At 33.0% G+C, this 19,963-nt stretch overlaps 1 protein-coding gene across 1 annotated transcript; it reads right to left on the minus strand.

The window, feature by feature from the left end:
* Positions 1-976: 976 nt before the first annotated feature.
* Positions 977-15,901, minus strand: LOC110993115 (tryptophan 2,3-dioxygenase). Its single transcript, XM_022259228.2, has 10 exons — positions 15,769-15,901; positions 12,422-12,591; positions 8,898-9,031; positions 5,687-5,809; positions 5,109-5,200; positions 4,179-4,323; positions 2,950-3,071; positions 2,482-2,609; positions 1,959-2,052; positions 977-1,731 (listed from the first exon to the last, which is right to left on the minus strand). The coding sequence occupies exons 1-10, from the start codon at positions 15,783-15,785 to the stop codon at positions 1,557-1,559; spliced, it is 1,200 nt and encodes a 399-aa protein (XP_022114920.1). The 5' UTR covers positions 15,786-15,901; the 3' UTR covers positions 977-1,556.
* Between the last annotated feature and the right edge of the window lie 4,062 nt (positions 15,902-19,963).

Below are 19,963 nucleotides of genomic sequence, written 5' to 3' on the forward strand. Positions count from 1 at the left end.
TATGGCAGGTAAGCTGGCTGGCGAGGAACTGTTTGTGTCTTGTTTTTGTTTCTGTGATGCAGCCGGGGGATGCGCAACTTGTTTCGGTGTAGCACCTGTTTGACATGCTGTAGTTCCTCCTTGAGGTGGGCCGCATCACAAAGACGTTGGGCTCTCTGAAACAAACATTTACCGACAGAGAGCAGTTGTGACGGGTGGTGGTGGGATTCACCATTGAGGTACCTATCTGTGTGGGTTGCCTTTCTGTGTATTGTGTGACCTAGTGTGCCATCTGCTTTGCGTATAATTAAAATGTCCAAAAAGGGCAGACAGTTGTTGTTTTCTTTTTCAACAGTAAATTTAATGTTCTTGTGTATTGAATTTAAATGCGCTAGAAATGTAGATATTTTGTCATTGGGGAGTACTACAAATGTGTCATCGACATATCTCTTGTACAGTCTAGGTTTAACCGGGGCATTGGCCAAAGCTCTCTCCTCAAAGTCCTCCATGAAGATGTCAGCGACTATAGGTGACACCGGAGAACCCATGGCTACTCCATCAACCTGCACATAGAACTCATCTTTCCACATTAAGTACCCTGATGTGAGACAGTGTTTTACAATATCTACATAATCTGGTGACATGTTCTGTTCCTTAAGTCTTTTTGAAATTATATCTAGGCAGTCATTTAGTGGTAAGTTTGTAAATAGTAACTCAACGTCAAAACTCACCATAGTTTCGTTGTGGAGTAATTTGAGATCTCTACATGTTTCCACAAAATGGTAAGAGTCCTTGACATAAGCACTAGTGTGCCCCCTGAGAGGGGATAATATTGATGCTAAGTGTTTGGCTAACCTTTGTCTTCAGTCACCGTGACCACGCACGCTGTAAAGCACGCGAAACGTCGGTTTAAATTTAAAATTATGTACAAATAATTATAAGTTTAAATATAATAATACATATCTATAATCCGTTAAAAAAGTGTTTTTCTTTAAATGTATAACTATTTGTAAGGTACAATTGTCTAATAAATTTTTATCTATCGACAAAATATCTTTTTATACGTACTATACTAGGAACTCTCTATAATTTACTAAAATTCTTGGTAAAATCCGCACAGACTCCATATAAACATTCTATAAAAAACAGCCATAGATGTTGGACAAATAACTTTTAATTGGGTATTTTTAATGTTCGTACAATTCAATTTAATTTTTATATTAATGTTTTCCAGTTTTGAAACTATTAATCAGTTACAAACAGTAATGATGTCACTTGATGTTATCTGTATTTAGTTAATGTCATTTGTGTAGTTTACAGTAATAATGCACTATGCATTGCCATCCATCTTTATTTGACAACTTCATGACACTTGACATTTCTCAGATTGACATCGGCTCCTTGAATGACGTCATTGCGGTTGTTTTCGGGGGAAAATATTTTTTTTGATTTCGATTTCATTACGTCAAAAACAATAATATTAAAAAATTTAATTGACAAGGTTTGTAATACCCTATTGATAATTCCTTTAATGGTTTTGTAATATATTTGTTATACAGACTGTTATATAGAAAAACCTATAAATTTGAATTTTCTAAGCCATTTTGACTGCTTCTTTCATTTTCCTTAACTGGTTCTCCCCATGTGAGGTTTAAGTCCCGTTTCATACCATCATCCAGAGGTGGAATGAGAGACCGAGGCAGAAGGAAAGTAGAGAGATTGAAGAGGTCCAGAAAAACTTTGTAGCGGTCACTGAAATGTAAAAAAAAAACAATTTTTCAAACAAATTTATTTCCTGCTGTAGTTCTTCTAAGACTCATACTAATACTCCGGCAAATATGTATTCAATTCCGTGCTCTCTGGAATTGTAAGAGGGCGTTAGCTCCTCGCCCGTATCTATTAAGCCATAGACAAATTGTCTTTGATGTCTAAGCCTTCTTTAACATTATTATTATTTATTTGCAATAGTTCTAGATTACCTGAGAGTAGATCTTAAGTATTGGTACCCCGATGATCCACCAGTACCAAGCTGCTGGGAGCCAATCATACGCTGGACCATTATCACGTGATTGTCTGGGAAAAAAATTATTACAGATTCAGGGACATTATTTAAGAGAAAACATTTCCTATATAATTTTTTTGTATTGGACGTTTTTCCAATCACCAGTAACAAAAGCATATATAATATAATAGCATGGCTTCTGACTCTCTGCGACCCAACAAACTACGACTTGATTCTTCAGTCTCTTTTAATGGAAACCAAAATGCGAAATCTCTATGTTGGTTATGTAACAGTCGACGGTTTGACGACACCATTGTTATATCTGGGGGACGTTGCCAGGCCGGTAAGTGGAAAAACGTCAATTCAAACAATAATATTTTTGTAAGGAAAAATGTTTTATTTTTTATTTATTTTATAAAATATGTTTGAAAAGTAATCTGTTAATATTGGTGTAAATATGACAGTTTTGTTAAAAATCCTTCTTCCCTAAAAATACTCACATCGCCACTTGGTGATAAGACTGTCCATATCCATAAGCAGAGTTAGGAGCTGATGGGGTTGAGAAAAGCGGGGCTCATCGCGATAAAAAGTTATCATGATGGCACCCTGCAGTGCCTTGTGAGACAACCTGTATAAGAAATTTTCCGATAAGTTGGAGGATTGTTTTATTATATTGATTCCAACAAAATATTAACATTAGCACGTATATATATATGTAAACAGTGTGAATATATGGCGCACTAATAGATAAGAGAAATATAATAAAGATTTAATGTAACAAGCACTCATCGACAAACATAACAAACACGAAAAGATTTAAAAAAAACTAAAGGAAATTGATTTCAAACTAAGCAAAGCAAAAAAGCGAAGCGTTCCTTTGAACTAACGGGAGCGTAAGTACCTTTTTAAGGGGCAGATTTTGATCAACCTTTTTTAATTATCAAATTGGATTAGAAAAAAGATGATACCTTCTTTCTCCCCTAGACCTTAGAGCATCATGGACGGCAGGATCGAAAATGGAGCGATAGATTTCTCGACGATTTTCAATATCTTGGAGACGGTGACGGCGGACGTCTTCGTGGGGTTCTCGCTAAAATAAAAAAAAGCCTGTAGAGTAAAATAGAAAAAAACTCAACATCTACAGCTGTGATACTTTGTGACATTTAACACCTTTGTCACCGTGACCACGCACGCTGTAAAGCACGCAAAACGTCGGTTTAAATTTATGTCTTAATAATTATAAGTTTAAATTACAACAATAATACATAACTATAATCCGTAAAAAGTGTTTTCTTTTAACTCAACATCGTTTAAAAGTAAACGATTTTTTGAGAATTAAATTAGAACTATTTTTAAACTGTCATATCTATATATCTATTAATATTTATATAAAAAATAATAGTGCTAAAAGTTTTTTAGGTGTGTGCCTCAGATTTCTGTATAAATATCATGATAATTATTCAATCTAATACACGACACGCTGTCGACTTTTTCTGTCAAAGGTCCACTATGTATATAATAGGAAGATGACAATTTTGCCATTTCTAATTTACAAAAAAAATATATATTTTTTTATTACACGACTTTTTGAGCGTCTTTATTAAATGTTTGTATTTGACCATGACAGATAACAGATATATGATAACTTTTACTAGGGAAGGCATTTTATTATTTATTTATTTACACTTCGTTACATTACAATATAAATATTGAACACTAGCAGACTCGGCCAAGCGTTGCTGTGGCTAAGGTTTTTGTTATATTACATAGTAGTAAATTAATCAAGGGAAACCGTAGGAGAACTTATGTGAAACGTTGGTACCACGACACGGACCTAAACTAAACTACCTTTAACTCAGCGCCATCTGTTAGAATTGTATCAAATAATAAACAAATGTTAATGTTATCGTAATTTTAGTAAGGATGCCTATTTTTTTTGAAAATGAAATATAGCCTATGTCACTCAGGAATGATGTAGCTTTCCAACAGTGAAAGAATTTTTCAAATCTGCCAAGTAGTTTCGGAGCCTATTCAATTCATACAAACAAACAAAAATCAAACCTTTCCTCTTTATAATATTAGTATAGATAATTAAATGAAAAGGAGAGCAACTCGCTGTTGGCTACCTAAACATACAACAATTCATGTATGTCAAAATCTACGTTTTTAAATATAAGTTTCGTCTCTGAAAACATACCATGGCCTCTTCAATATCCTCAGCTAGAACTTTGTCAACAACAGCTTGGAATTTTCCCCAGAAATTGAAGCCGTGCGTGTTCAAGCCGGGAGTACGCTCCAGCCATCGCTCGATTAAAGCTAAGAGAGCTGGCTCCTCTTCTGATCTGAAAGCAATCAATCATTGCAATCATTAGTTTAAATCGTGTTAATTTTCTATTACATGTTACAACATAATATATACATATGAAGAACAAACATCATCTGGTCTCCTAACTCCAAAAAAGTACATAGTTTCTTTCCATTTTTATAATGGAAAAAATATATCCAATTTGAAAGTTCGATACACGATTTAAATATTCACTCGCTAGAAAAAAAAACCATATAGCCAATTTTTGACACTTTGAATTTATTTTATGACGAAAATGTATATAGAACATGATTCTGAAATATACACGATATATTTTATCGCAAACCAAGTAATCCGTTTCATAATAAAAAATGACAAAATTACATTAATGAGACACTGACACAACAATTCATGCTGGCATTAAGTGATACCACCAGCACATAAACTCTCTCAAAGGCTCGCGTGCGTTGCTGGCCTTTTAATAATTGGAACGCTATTTTCTTGAAGAACCCTAAGTTTCCGAACCAACTAGTTAAATACTGCGGAGGGCAGCTGGTTCCGAATAGTGGTGGTACGCGGATATACTGCCTTAAAAACGCTCAGTTGTGGAACAACGGACGTCGACAACGGGTGGAATTATTAACGAACCAAATATTTAATCCTTAAATAAACGTAGGTATTTAATAATTTAAAAGAATTTATATTATTAATTACAAAACAACGGACTAAATTGGGCACATGTTTCTTTTATATTTTTATATGAATATAATAATTCTATAAATTTTGCAACGTTCATAAAGCCGAATGTTTTAATTCACTCACTTTTTCAAAGCCTCCATAGCTTCCGGATCGTCTCCGAAGACTGTTTGGTAATTTTGATTGTATTTTACGCGCAGAGCTTGTTTGAGACCCAACTGGAATGAAAATAACATATTAGGTATTTTATGGCTGAATGTTCAATTTAAGTAGAAATTAATACACAAGGACATGGGCCGCCTTATAAACAAACAAACAAATAACATTTGCAAGCCTTTGTTTCCGCTTTCGTATTTAAGCATTGCTTTTGCAAATTCTTTTACATAAACTAATACAGTCATAGCCGTCAAAGTAGACGACGACACATTCGAGAATTTATTACTTATATTTTTATTTTCTTATAGTGGTTGCCTGGAAGAGATCGTTTGAAAGCGATAAGACCGCCAGTTGCCCTATTTTAATGCAACGAAGTGTTAATAAATAAATAGTGTATAAAGAAAGTCGAAAACTAAATTTGTGTGAAAATCACATTTCATGTCGACAATTTTTTTCTTGTTAGTTCGTTCCTTCGTGCGTATGTATATTAATTTTAGGATCTTATTTTTGTGACATTAGTTTATTCAGTCTTTAATAAATAATATTACCTTATTCTCAAGAAGCCTAAACTGTAGACTTTGGAAACCCGAAGCTGGACGCAAATACTGCCTGAAATCCATGAAGTCTAAAGGTGTCATTGTCTCCAAGATCATTACCTGATCTACTAGTAGCTGAAAATATAAAAACTCGTTTATCAATTAAACATGATACAAAATATCGTTCAACAACCTAGCGAATAAATCTCAGTATTGTCAAAGCTCTATATTGACGTACTGAAGTCAGACTTAGCATTAAGGGCGATCATTAACTCTTCAAAGTACCCTCATTATGGTATAAATTAATAAAATAAATCAGTGGCGCTACAACCTCTTTAGGTCTTGGCCTCAGATTTCTGAATCTGTATCATGATCATTTTAAATCTAATAAGCATGTAGGATCAGCCTCCAGTGCATAAGACATGTCGGTTTCCTCACGATGTTAAATGCGCATTATAGTATGTATAAAGAAATGCCAAAATTCTAACACAATTATTGAACTATTCAAAAACTACATTATCTAGAAGATAGTTCTAAAAAATAAAAGAGTGGCATTACAATCTTTAATGGTCTGAGCTTTATATTTCTGTATCTGGTTTGTGATCATTTTTGAAAGGCAAGTAGGTGATCAGTCTCCTGACACACGCCGTCGATTTTTTGCGTCTAAGACAAGCTGGCTGCCTCACGATGTTTTCCTTCACCGTTCGACCAAATGTTAAATGCGCACATAGAAAGTCCATTGGTGCACAGCCAACGACCTCATTGACGAGTCGTACGTTGATATTTGGCCGCCTCTGCTCTTGCAAGCCACGGCCCGTACTGAATTTTGGTCTCAGGATACAAGTCGTTCGTATTAATACGTATCAGACAGTTGCTCTGTCTTTTTCGTCACAAAAAAGCTTTTTGTCTTGATTTTTAAATACATTAAATTAATTACTTTAGAAATGCACGGAGGAAAGTGCGCAATCAAATGCGTCCTTATATTATGACATCATGGTATTAGAAGAAGTAGCCTCTTGTCTATGGCTACTTAAAACATTATTATCTAAGAATTTATGAATCAAATAATATTGCTATATTCTACAAATGAAATCAAAATATTTGTCTCCAATAGGCCCGCTATCTTCTGACTTTTGACATCGGAAACGTACGTTTAGATAAACGAAGACGTAACGAAAACATATTAAAAATGATTCACGGACGTTTAAAAGATTGAGGAGCACCCATTTTAACGATTTTTGAATTGGAATAATTTTCTCAGGAAACAAGTTTCGCCAATTTGTTTTAATACCGCTTTAATATGAACATACAAATAAAATTGTTTTTTTTTATAAAACGGATATATATGTATAAATGGCTTCGCTGTTAATACAAAATTTATTGATTGTACGATGTTTAATATTATATTACTTCAACCTGTCTTATGCAAGTGATATGTAGAAATTATTATGGTCCGTTAATATGTCATAAGTACGACTATAATGTGGTACTATTTCTATATTCTATATATTATATAGAAGATAAGCCACTCCTTATATGGAAATTGTATTCGTTTTTACAACAAAAACCCAAGCGAAATTAGAGAATTATCACTAAATAAATTCAAAGCCCTCCTTAAAAGTAAATTAATTAATACAGCTTTTTTATAAATGTGACGAATACTTAAATGATCCTAATCCTTGGGATTGAATTGCTCCAGTTCAAACAATTTGTATTAAAAACTTGGCTCTTGACTTGCGAACTGGTAGTAAATGTAAATTTACAATTAATATTTTTTTTGACGTTCATAAGTGTACTTGTTTACCTAGATGAATAAAGATATTTTGTTGTTGTTCTTGTTATATATTATACTAGCTGAACTGGCAAACGTCGTTTTGCCATGTATATCATTTATGGTTATTGTGCCTCACTCGACATAAATAGGTATAGTGTGTCGCGGACTTTTTTGTAGATATTTATAAGATCTACAATTACTTAGAACATTTTATGGTTCTATCTTTAATAGTTTAGGCAGGGTACGCAAAATAAGTAACTTTTTTGGTTGATTTTTTACACCTAGTGTCCGAAAAACCCTAATATCTTACGGAACCCTATTTTTGTTCAAAATTAAACATAGCCTATATTTTTCGTGGATAATGTAGCTTTCGAATGGTGAAAGAATTTTTAAAATCGGTCCAGTAGTTTATGAGCCTATTCATTACAAACAAACAAAGTTTTCCTCTTTATAATATTAGTGTAGATTACACAAAAACTACTGAACCGGTTTCAAAAATTCTTTCAGTCTTAGAAAGCTGCATGTTGCAGTGAAGATCAGTCAGAACTGACAAAAGCTATATTACATTTAATGAATATGCAATAGTATTCATTAATTCCCAAGAAAGAATTAACCAAAAAAAACTGACATCGCGTACGCTGTGGAAACTTATGATTATAGAACTAAATATGTTGTACAATATTATAGATTTATATTTTTATTGTGTATACCATATTTTTTCATTACAACGTTTACTATTTATTTTATCTCTTAAAGTAGAAACTAAAACTCGTATGATGTTAAAAAAGCAGAGAGTGTCTTTTACTACAGTTGATCGCAGTTACAAATCAATGACTTCACAATGTCACTTGGTAGCTATCCTGAATAATCGATTGTAACAAAAATTTATCAACCAATGTTTAAAGTTACGTAAAGGAGATGCATACGCTGTCATTACATCCCTGAAATTACGTATATCTTTTAAAGCCACGTATTTAATTACGTACGTACGGTATTGCGTTTAGCTTATCGGTTAAAAAAGTGAATTATTAAACAATATTATAATCAATCGCGGTCAGAGAGACTGCCATATCAAGTTGACAGAGGACTACAACTTACAAGATTAATTAATAAATTTATTAATAATAATTAATTAATTAAATAATAATAAATATTTAATCAAATGTTGCCATTACATAGGCACGGAGTTTGTAATTGCCACATTTTCTATATTGTTAGTTATAAGATTTAGGAATTAAGTTTAATTTTTTAATATTTGTATGTAGGTTAGTTGGTGTGGGTAATATTATGGAATTCTATCGCATTAGTTGTAACTGTTAAGATAGGAAAACTTACTGGAAAAAAAAAATTACGGTTACAAAAGTATTTAAATTTGTAATCGCAACCAAAGACAATAGTTTATTTCCCACATAATATAATTAGTGACAGTTAAATATAAATACTTTTTACCTTTAATATAAGAACTACTCTGTTCATTCTCTTGAGGATTTCCATGGTGTGACCCTCATCCAGACCTTCCACATTCAGCATAGATCTCACAGAGTCCACCTCGAAGATTATTTGCTTGAACCACAACTCGTAAGCTGGAATATATTAAAAGATATATTATATACTCCAAACATTTAACACGTTTATACCACAAAGATATTATATATAGATGATTTTGATGATTAAAAAACTAGGATCATACAAAAAATGATAGGTACCAATTTCTCTAATAGAAAAATATGAAGCAAAGTATTGTACAAAGTACTCCTCATATCCCCATATGGGTATCCCCCATTTCTTTTAATTGTTAACTTATTAATTCCCAAAGCTCAAGCTTCTTACCCGCTCTACGCCCTTGACTTGCGAACTGGTTTTAAATGTAAATTTACAATTAATTTAATTTTTTTGACGTTCATAAGTGTACATGTTTACTTATATGAATAAAGATATTTTTGAGATTGAGTTTCAGTTCAATATCAGCAGAATTTTACAAATTCCGTCTACAAAAACCAACTTAGGAGTTGAGGCACCTCTCTTTATAATGCTATGCGAATATAACAGAATAAACATAACGTATCAAGAGCTTGATAGTTTAATTAATTAAAAAAAAGTATTATTAATCCGTTATTTTGCTATTAAGAAAAAATTACCAGTAAAATTTATACAAATATTTTATTTGTTTAAGTTTTAAAAGTGCAACAATTATGAGAATTAATTAATAATTATCATATATTTTAGAATAACACGTAACATCTACAGATGGTGAACTTTATTATATATGTTTATACATCCCAGACGACCAGATTAGTTTAAAATATGCATTTCATATATCAAACAGTCATTCTATTCTTGAGCAAGCACATGGGACAGGTTGATGAACTTAAACATATGTGTATATAATTAATATATTATAAGTTGAATGACGTATCCATATCATAGACTGGTTTATTATTCAACAAAATTTAAGTTCTGTGACACATGAAATCTGCATATCTTAATATATATAAATCATGTGTAACGTTGTTTGTCCGCGATGGACTCCTAAACTACCGAACCGATATCAATCAAATTTGCACACCGTGTGCAGTTTGATCTAACTTAAGAGGATAGCTTACATCATAATTTATACCCGCAATTTTATATTATTGCAAAAATTTGTTTATTATTTGATACAATTCTAACAGATGGCGCTGTGTTAAAAGTACCAACGTTTCACATAAGCTACCTTTCACAAATGTTCTCCTACCGTTTCCCTTGAATAGTTTACTACTATGTAATATAACAAAAACCTTAGCCACAGCAACGCTTGGCCGAGTCTGCTAGTTACCTATAAAGCAAACCTTTCAACGGAATCACTTAATTTTCCAGTAACGTTATCTTGTATCGTAAGTTCATATTTAAATCAAATTCCAATCTCGTCGCATGACGATAAAAATGGTTTGAGAATTGTTTTTTTAAAACGTTTTATAATAATAATAAATTACTAAAGTTATATATACAAATTAGATTTTTGTTCTGTATTTATTTCTTCTTATTATCGGAATATCATATTTTTATTTTGTGCGACATCTCCATTATAGTTGTCTATAAAGTCCATCTGCTATCATCTATATATAAATATATATATATATATAAATATATTTATCTATTTATAAAGGATTGCCAACGCTCGGCACACTGATTCATTGGTACAATAAAAATTTAATCTGATAGGCAAACATTACAAACACGAAGAGATAATGAAAAAACTATAGGAAAATCAATTTCAAATGTAGCTTTTATAAATGTTGATTTTTGCGTCAACAATTAAATTGACAGAATACTAATTATAGGCTTATTTTCCTGTATGGGATGCAACCTGTTCAGACACACTGGCCTCTTCCCATCTAGATGGAACCAACAATAGAGCTGATGCGGCTGAAAAAGCTAAAGCATGAAAATACAGGGCTCTAGGCTCCGAATATGATGTTGTTCCATTCGGTGTCGAGACCCTTGGTCCGTGGGGTCCTAGCGCTATAAGGCTTTTTAGGGAATAATCAAAAAGGTTAGTCGACATCACAGGAGAACGAAGAGCTGGCAGCTACCTCGCACAAAGAATTAGTCTAGCTATTCAAAGAGGGAACGCTGCCAGTATCTTCGGAACCTTGCCTAAAAGGACTTTTAATAACATATTTTAGTTATTACATTTTAAGGTTAATTATTTTATTAGAATAATTTTTACATATTAAAAGTAATAAATTAAAATTGTTAATTTGTTTATTAAATATATTATTATAAAATAAAAATAAAAATAGCCTTTATTACTGATTAACCTGATACAAATATACATTAGATTTATTTCAATTTTCGGTATCAGTTTGCCTTTTGGCATAGGCCTCCCCTAGGCTTTCCCACCCTTGAAGAATTTAGGTTTATTTGACAATATGAAATCAATCTCATTTTTCACGTTCCCGTCTGGAGAAATCCAGGTCCATTTTTTATTTTTGTTTTTCTTATATAAACTATTTAATATCCTAAGGTTATGTGCCTGTGCCAGGTGTATTAGTCTTTGTCCGTTATCATTTCTTTTTCCTGTGCTGAATTGGCCTAGTATGTTATTTTCGTTTGTTAATCTTTTACCAATCTGGCCATTGAAATCTCCCATCAGTATGATTGCCTTGTGTGCATCTTCCAGAGTCCTGTCCAGGTCTTCGTAGAAATTATCCTTTATGTCTTTTGGTGTCAGCTCTGTCGGTGCATATACTTGAATTATTGACACAGTTGCATACCCAGGCAAGTTGATATTTAGTTGTGCAATTCGTTCTGATATTCCAATGAAGGACTGTATAGTGTATGTATTGACTGTAGCATTTTTTAATAAGGAAACCTACACCGTGTAGGCCTGGTGTGGTTCCTATATGGTATAATATGTAGTTTTCATGTTGTTCAATCTTTTCTCCCATTCTTCTCACTTCGCTTAGGACAATAATGTCCCACTTTATAAAACCTAAGGCATATTCCAGTTCTTGTAAAGATTCGTCTGTTCTTAGAGTCCTGGTGTTAAGCGTTGCTTTCTCTTATATTTTTTGACATTTATTTCTTTTCCGTTGTTTTCGTGTGTATTGTCTTGTTTCTGTATGTTGTGTTTTTTGGGGAGGGGGCAATCCTAGGGGGTATTGGTCTCTTGAATCTATTATTATAATAATAGTATAATTATTATTAAAATATTAAACAGCAAGTCGCGGGAGCGTGAATTTTCAGCAAAATATTGCAAGTACCGTAGAATCCGTTTATATTTCCTCCGCCAATATTTTCCAACCGCTTAATATGACGTATATACTACGTAGTTTTGTTTTCATATAAAATTATAAAAAAGTCGGATATAATAAATTCCCTTACAACGACATGTCGCTTATTATAACCAAAAAAAATATCATCTCAATTACGATTGAGGAGAAAGCTGCAATGATGCAGATAAAATGGAGAACCAATCTCTCGTACTGTACCTTGATGAGTCACGATAAATAAGTGCTCATCGTGAACAGGTTTCGAGGACTCAGCACTGAGCATGCGCTGGGCACTGAGCAGCTTGTCCAGCATGAGGTATTCCCCATACAGCATCCCAGCTTCATTTCCCAGATGGCTGCCATCCTGCCCTATATCTTCCAACGCTGATCTGAAATTTAAAAATCCTCCTTATAGTAGCGAGTTATAATTTCGCCTCTGTGGATTCAAACTTAAACACAAAATAACTATTAATATTGGTAACCAAGTACACTTATGAACGCCAACAGAATAGATGTTAAATTGATAAAGGCAAAGGCGTAGAGCGGACATGAAAAACTGGCAGGAAACTCTTCGCCACTCTTTTTAATAACAATCCCAAGCGATTAATGGACCCACATATGTTATAAGCTCAGAAAGTTTATCGTCCTCTATCAAATCAATGTTTAAAAATTAAAGAAGCTTACATCAAAATTATTATTTCTAGTATTTGAAAATCTGGAGTCACCGAAATAATATCAAATTAAAACTGGTTCGAACCAGTTTGAGAGTGACGCGTGTATGATAATTTAAGTTTTTTTTATATATATTGTGATTAATTATATAATTGTTTCTCGGACAACCAATAACACTGGGCGAGAGGGCAAGTCTTTGCTCAAGTCGATTTAGTTCGAAGTAGACTCTTGGGCCGTGAGGTTATAGTGCACAGGCGATAATTAAAGATTTTAGTTGGAAGCTCGTAGATAATACCTAGACCTGGTGCTTTCCTCGCTCAACGACGAGTATCGGAACGCAGCAAGGAAATGCTGCCATCGTTAATTTTAAATTTCTTTTAAATTATTTTTATTGAAGTTATACTTCTTTGGCGCGATGAAGAAAAATGATGAGAGTGAATTTTTACGATGCGCGCGCACACCAACACCTAAATTCGACATCGTAAAGGTCTAGGTGGCATGGAAATCGATAACTATGTTCAATTTGTATATTCTAGTATTTTAATATTTAGACCACTAGTTTCGTCAAGAATTGTTGTCAAAAATGTCAAAAAAGTATCACAGCTGTAGAAAATGTTGTATTATCTGTTGAATATATATTTCAATAGAGAGGACGGTCTAAATTTATCAAACACCTGGGATCCAATAATATCCGAATTAAAATCTCAACACAAACAATCCGCAAAAATGGAGGACACCGTGAGCAATTTCTACAGAAACCCTACATCTTTTTCCTTTTGTCTTCAGTCACCGTGACCACGCACGCTGTAAAGCACGCGAAACGTCGTAATCTAACGACGTAATAAAGTCGTCGAAACGTAATTTAAAATTATGTTTAAATAATTATAAGTTTACAATAATACATAACTTCAATCCGTTAAAAAAGTGTTTTCTTTAAATTATATAAGTATATTTTTTAAGATGGCGCGTAACAGAAAAATACGACGCGTAACCGAAAAATGTGACGGTATTTTTTTTTCCAACACCAATAAAGAAACTTCAATTAAATTATATAAAAAACGTTATCATCCACGACATTAATAAGAAAAGTAATAAACATTGACCGTGCTGCGTGATTTAATCATTCATGTATAAATTAAATTCTGAGAGACAAACTGGCGAGACTGAATTTGTAACATGCTTTTAGCTAATGACCAAGAACCAGTTTAAATCCACTAAAAATACATTTTTATTGTTATTTGTGTATGTTATGCAATTGCAATAAAAGCCTTTGACACACCCGAAACGGGTTAACCAGTTAATTTATCAACCGGTTCAAGAAACGAAACCTACCCGAATTATAACTGTAGTTATTTTCATATTCACCTTAATAAATGTTGTTAAAAATTCATAACGCATACAATATTAAATACATTAATTATAAAATGGGATTTGGGATATATCAATGGGATTATTTTGCTCCAGTTCAAATAGTTATGGCTGCTCTGTAAAACTTGGCGATTAAAAAGAGTGGCGAAGAGTTTCTTGCTAGTTCTTCTTGCCCGCTCTACGCCCTTGACTTGCGAACTGATAGTAAATGTCAATTTAGAATCAATTTAACATCTCTCTGTTGACATTCATGGGTAGGTACTTGGTAATGACTAAACTTATTTTGAGTTTCTATCTTTCCGGCCGCTAGTTAAACGGCGTTTAGTTAAGATAGAAGTCTGTTGATTAAACGACTTATTAAATTAGTTGGCTGCGAAGTATGTATACTTGTAAGTCTAATGGTTAACATGTAATATAACAGTCAAGGTAATGAGATTGATGTGTGGTTTAGGCTGACAGAATGAATTAGGTAGCAATGTAATGAATACCCGTAAAATACCATATTTTTTCAGTCCACTGAATAAGTTATTTTGATTCAGTTTAGATGCTTCAGTTGGCGCTTTTCTATATTAAAGATGCTTGTTTTCTAGGCAAGTTATCTTTCTCACACATCACACAAGTTAAAATGAGGACAATCAGTACTTTTAAAAATATATTATAGAAAGGATATACACGTGTAAATTTACATGGAATTTAAAAAGCAGCGCCAGCCAAATTCATGCAACTTCCAATCAATTAGCCCGTAACATGAAACTATTCATGTGTTGAGGAATCACATGCGGAGTTATTATATATAAACACTTGAATATAGTATTTCATTTTTAGTTTCAAAGACAATTATTACTTTAATCATCATCATAGTACTATCAATTCCTAAAAATATCGTATAATATATTTATGAATATCTGTTATATTTTCGTGTTATATTTAGTTAGTCCGCTCTAGATGCTTCGTTGCTGACCACGACGCTCAGACATGAGCTGCCGACTAAAGAGAGAGAGATCTGTTATATTCATGTGAGAACCCCAGCATAGAATTTTTCGGGTAGATGGCTGACATATTATCATGTTTATGCCACGGAGGTTTTAAGTACGTTGGTGGTAAAGAGTTTGTACCGAACAACACAATAAAATAGCTGTATTAACTATTAACGAAAAAGTAAGATTTAACATAACATTTATCAGTTTGTTTATGTCACTCTTGAATATTCTATGTCTATCATTTTATAACAGGAATATTATTTAACTTTATCTTAGATATCTATTTAATTAAAAAACAACGATTTCTTTAATAATACGAATCAAATTAGGTTCATTTTCCAGAGTAGCTGTATGCCCCATGGCCTGTCATAAACACGTTTTGATTTATCTTGCTGTTATTTTTTATTTACTAAGACTTGAATTCTGTACACTCTACAGCATGATCAAAGGATCGTTATTTTTTAAAATACCTACAAAATATGTTAAAAATTAAAAAGAATATGTAAAACTGTTAATTTTCTGATATTCAAAAAAATTGATACATACCTCATTGGACACGACATATTTCCCAAATTCACGAATTCCAAATTCAAACACTTCAAAATTCCGACACACGCGTTCAATTCACGATGTTGTTTCACACTGACTCGTGTCGTTAACTCGTTAATGAAGCAGTGTTCTGTGATTGGAGATGTAATTTTGCAATTCGGCAGTTTAAGTGCTATAGATTCTTCACGGGTTTCTTATTTCGCTTTCATTATTATTACATCATTTTTGTTTATATGATGTTATATATGTAAGTATTTCGTAGTCTAATAATTTATATGTAGATAGATTGATAGATTTTGCAAGGATAGTTTAGTTTACGTTGAAAATATGTATGTAGGTAAATACATTTATTTTGACTAATGGAAACAAAAAAGAATTGTGAGGTTTCGATGATAGAACAATCTTGAATCTAAGTAAATTCTAAAATTAAATCTATTTTGATTTTTTTTTCTATACCTATACAAAATTCTGTATGGTACTTACCACTTATCTATTTGATTGTTTTAAAAAAAATATACTTACATCACAGTTAAGAAAATTATACCTCAGAAGAATGTTCAATCATAAGTCGTAACATACATGTAGCAGCAGCAGTTGCGTCGCTGCCTTAAAAAAACTAACTTGGCATATTTAAGGGTTCATAAATCTAAGTGGGGGTCAGGTGGCGGATAGTGGAACGACCGTAAAATCCAAGACCACACACCGGCAGCGTTAGAGGGTGTAGTGGGGAGCCCTTAGGTGAGGCTCTTCCAGGAAATACTACAAAGATCCAGTGAAAACGTTGCGACATGGCGAGTCAATGCCGCCAGTAAATAAGCATTATCCTTCAACTACGGGCAGCTGCGTAGGTGGTAGACTGAACGAGTGGGAGCTTAGTAAGCGTGTTCAGTCGTCAGTCTTATTGTTGGCAACACCGGCAAACAGCGATGTGGAAGGCAACGGAAAACCACCACATTATTCTTTCCCAGGATATCATTGTGGCTGAGAAAATAGCTATTATATATATATATATATACATGAATTGGAATCTCGGAATCGGCTCCAACGATTTTCATGATCATTTTAGTTTCGGGGGCGATAAAACGATCTAGCTAGGAATCATTTCTAGAAAATGTCATTTTATTCTGTCGGTAAGATCGAAAAATATTATTCATATTTCATCATTTTATTAGTATGTAATTCGTACTGAAATAATATAATTTCCAAAAAACACAATTTATAAAAAATACCGAGCAAAGCTGCCGGCAATCCAGGTGCTTATATTTTAAATTATAATTTATATGTGAAAGAGAAACTAAAGGGCTCAAGTTGGCTTCAAGTATGCAATTATTGCAAAAGTTTGCGTTTTTGATTATATCTGTAATGTAACTTAACTAATCTTAGGGTACATACTCGAGTGAAGACAATATTTACTTTGTATTATGTGTCTAGAACCAGGAACATAACCATAAATATTAATAGCTAAGTATTATATCGAAAATCATGTAAGCTAAGGGCTAAAGCTAAAAGGAAGATTAATAAAAAAATTCTATGACAGACGTTTCGCACTCGTCGTTAATCAAGTAAATGCTATTATTTTTGACGTAAGAAGTTACCGTTATATAACACAATTATAATAATGTCTCCATCAATTGCATAATTACTAAAAATTAAAACTAATGCAAAACGGGATTACTTCCAATAATATAATTAATAACAAAAAATATTAGATTATTACAACATACAGTTTATAATTTGTATCTAAGTAAAATATAAAAGGGTATGTCGGCGCGAAGGGCCTGTAAATAACGAATCCAGATTAATTAAAGCTGTCATTAAATTATTGAAGATAATGACGTCAGTAATACTGGTGTCATAGATTAGTTTGTTGGCATCTGCCATTTAATTTCGACATTAGAGTCTACACTTTAAAGGCTTCTGCTTGGTTCGACCGCTCAATCGAACTGAGGCTCGCACCAATCAGTTCCTGTATTTATAACAACCAGAATTTGTAATAAACAAGCTTCGTAACATTTCGGGTACTCGTTCCACGACCGAACCCGAATAGACCACAGAGTCAAACAGAGTCATAAGAACGAGTGTCAAAGATTACTTTAATATTTATTGTTATCTAGTCTCCAATATTTAAAATTATGATAAATAACTTTCCATAATAATAATTATGACTATGGAGTCAGAATTATTATCGATCATTGAATAGTGATTAATTATAAGATCTAACAACATTGACAAGTTAAATGAACTAGTCATATTAACGGTTTTAAAGAGATTTGACTTCGATGTCATTAAATGATAATGACAGTGGCAGCTGACACTAACACGCCATTGCTGTAACATAAATAATAAAGAATATAAAATTACTACAGACTATCATAAAATACGAATCCCAAACATTATTAATATTTTTCGTAACAATATATAAATTTGCGCCGATACGGCCATACTGACTCCAGCGCGTCCCTTGCGCTGTTTTAGATTGCAACAACTTTAAACAAGGCATCACTCATGACGAGATCTAGCCAACACGTAACGCATCACCCATCCTGGGTTCAGCCAACAAGACCAGGATCAAGGATACGCATGGTGGCCAGCCAGCGTTTTAGGAAGGATATTGGATAGGAAAACACAAGGCATCACTCATTACGAGATCTAGCCCACACACAAAGCATCACTCATTTAGAGATCTAGCCCACACACACAAGGCATCACTCATTTAGAGATCTAGCCCACACAAGGCATCACCCATCCTGGGTTCAGCCAACAAGACCAGGATCAAGGATACGCATGGTGGCCAGCCAGCGTTTTAGGAAGGATATTGGATAGGTAAAACACATTTTTATTTTTTCATAAACATGTCAATGCATATACATAAAATAATTATTACCTTTAATTAGATTAGTTATTCAGTAATTCAATGCAATTACCTAGATCCAAAAACGTCAGTAGAAGAGGTCGAGGCCTCCTCACATAAAACTCTCCGACAAATCTTCCGCCGATACGGTCAATTCGACTGAAGTATAAACTCATGGCGTTCGAAAAATTGCTCGAATTGGTTACTCAACCAACCACAACATGTAAACCGCCTCGGCCTGCTGACATCTAGACTAAGAATTATAAAGCAGTTCTTCTCAAAAGCAGTCTAATGACAGAATATACCGATACCGGTTCTCTTTAAAAAAATAAATATTAAAAATTAAAACCCACAGTAAAATGGTATCACAAAAATACATGATATTTTTTTTGTCATCACACTATTATCACATTAGTTATTCACATCAAATTACATTCATGCACCTGATGTTCGTCAAAAATATTAGAAGGTTTAATTTTACAATTACTTTTACAGTTACATTTATAACTTAAATTCAAATCTTAATTACTCATATCTGTAACGTATGGAATGTTTCGCTTATGATGGTTGATATAAAATGCACAATTAGTTTTAAGTAATGGGCCAAACCCAACAAAATAGAATAACAACGAAAAGTGGGTAGAACGAATACGCAACGTACGGTAGACAAAAATCACTGCATTTTGATGTGTAGAATGTAACTGAGCTGAAGAGAAAGCGTTTTGGATTGAGTATTCATACAAAGTTGATATTTGTCATGACAACTATGAATAAAATTAAAATAAAATACGTTTATTTTGGAACATAAGATCGTCAAGATATCACTTTTTCCACGTCATTAAATTCGAACTTGTAGGCATCCCTACTCATTGGCAAAGAAGACAGGGTGTAGGCCGAGAGAAAAAGCCGACGTAAAAAATTCTTGGTACTCTTTTAAAATAAAAAAAGTCATCAAACAATATTACAACGCTCATAGCAAATTAATCAGAAGTAGCCTGCCCAGCACTAGTCCTAGGACCTTTCATCAACTAGACAATCGCCGACTTTATAGTAAGCCTTTTTACACAGCTCCTCTTTTTAATACATTTCCCAAATTTATTAAAAGACAGAGATACAAGAGCATCTGGGATTTTATATGAAAGAAGAGAATCCCTTTTCCCAAAAAGAATTAGTAACTAAACCACTCAAATCAAATTTAATTTTTTTTTGTGAGCAGTTAACGTCTCCCAATATTTGAATGATCAAATTTATATTTACAACTTTGATTTGGATTTTACTTTGCCATATGTGCAAAATATTAGAGAATGTTTATAATGACCGATATAAAATTCTCTTTTCACT

Source organism: Pieris rapae, chromosome 16 (assembly GCF_905147795.1).
Source record: "Pieris rapae chromosome 16, ilPieRapa1.1, whole genome shotgun sequence".
NCBI classification, from domain to species: Eukaryota; Metazoa; Arthropoda; class Insecta; order Lepidoptera; family Pieridae; genus Pieris; species Pieris rapae.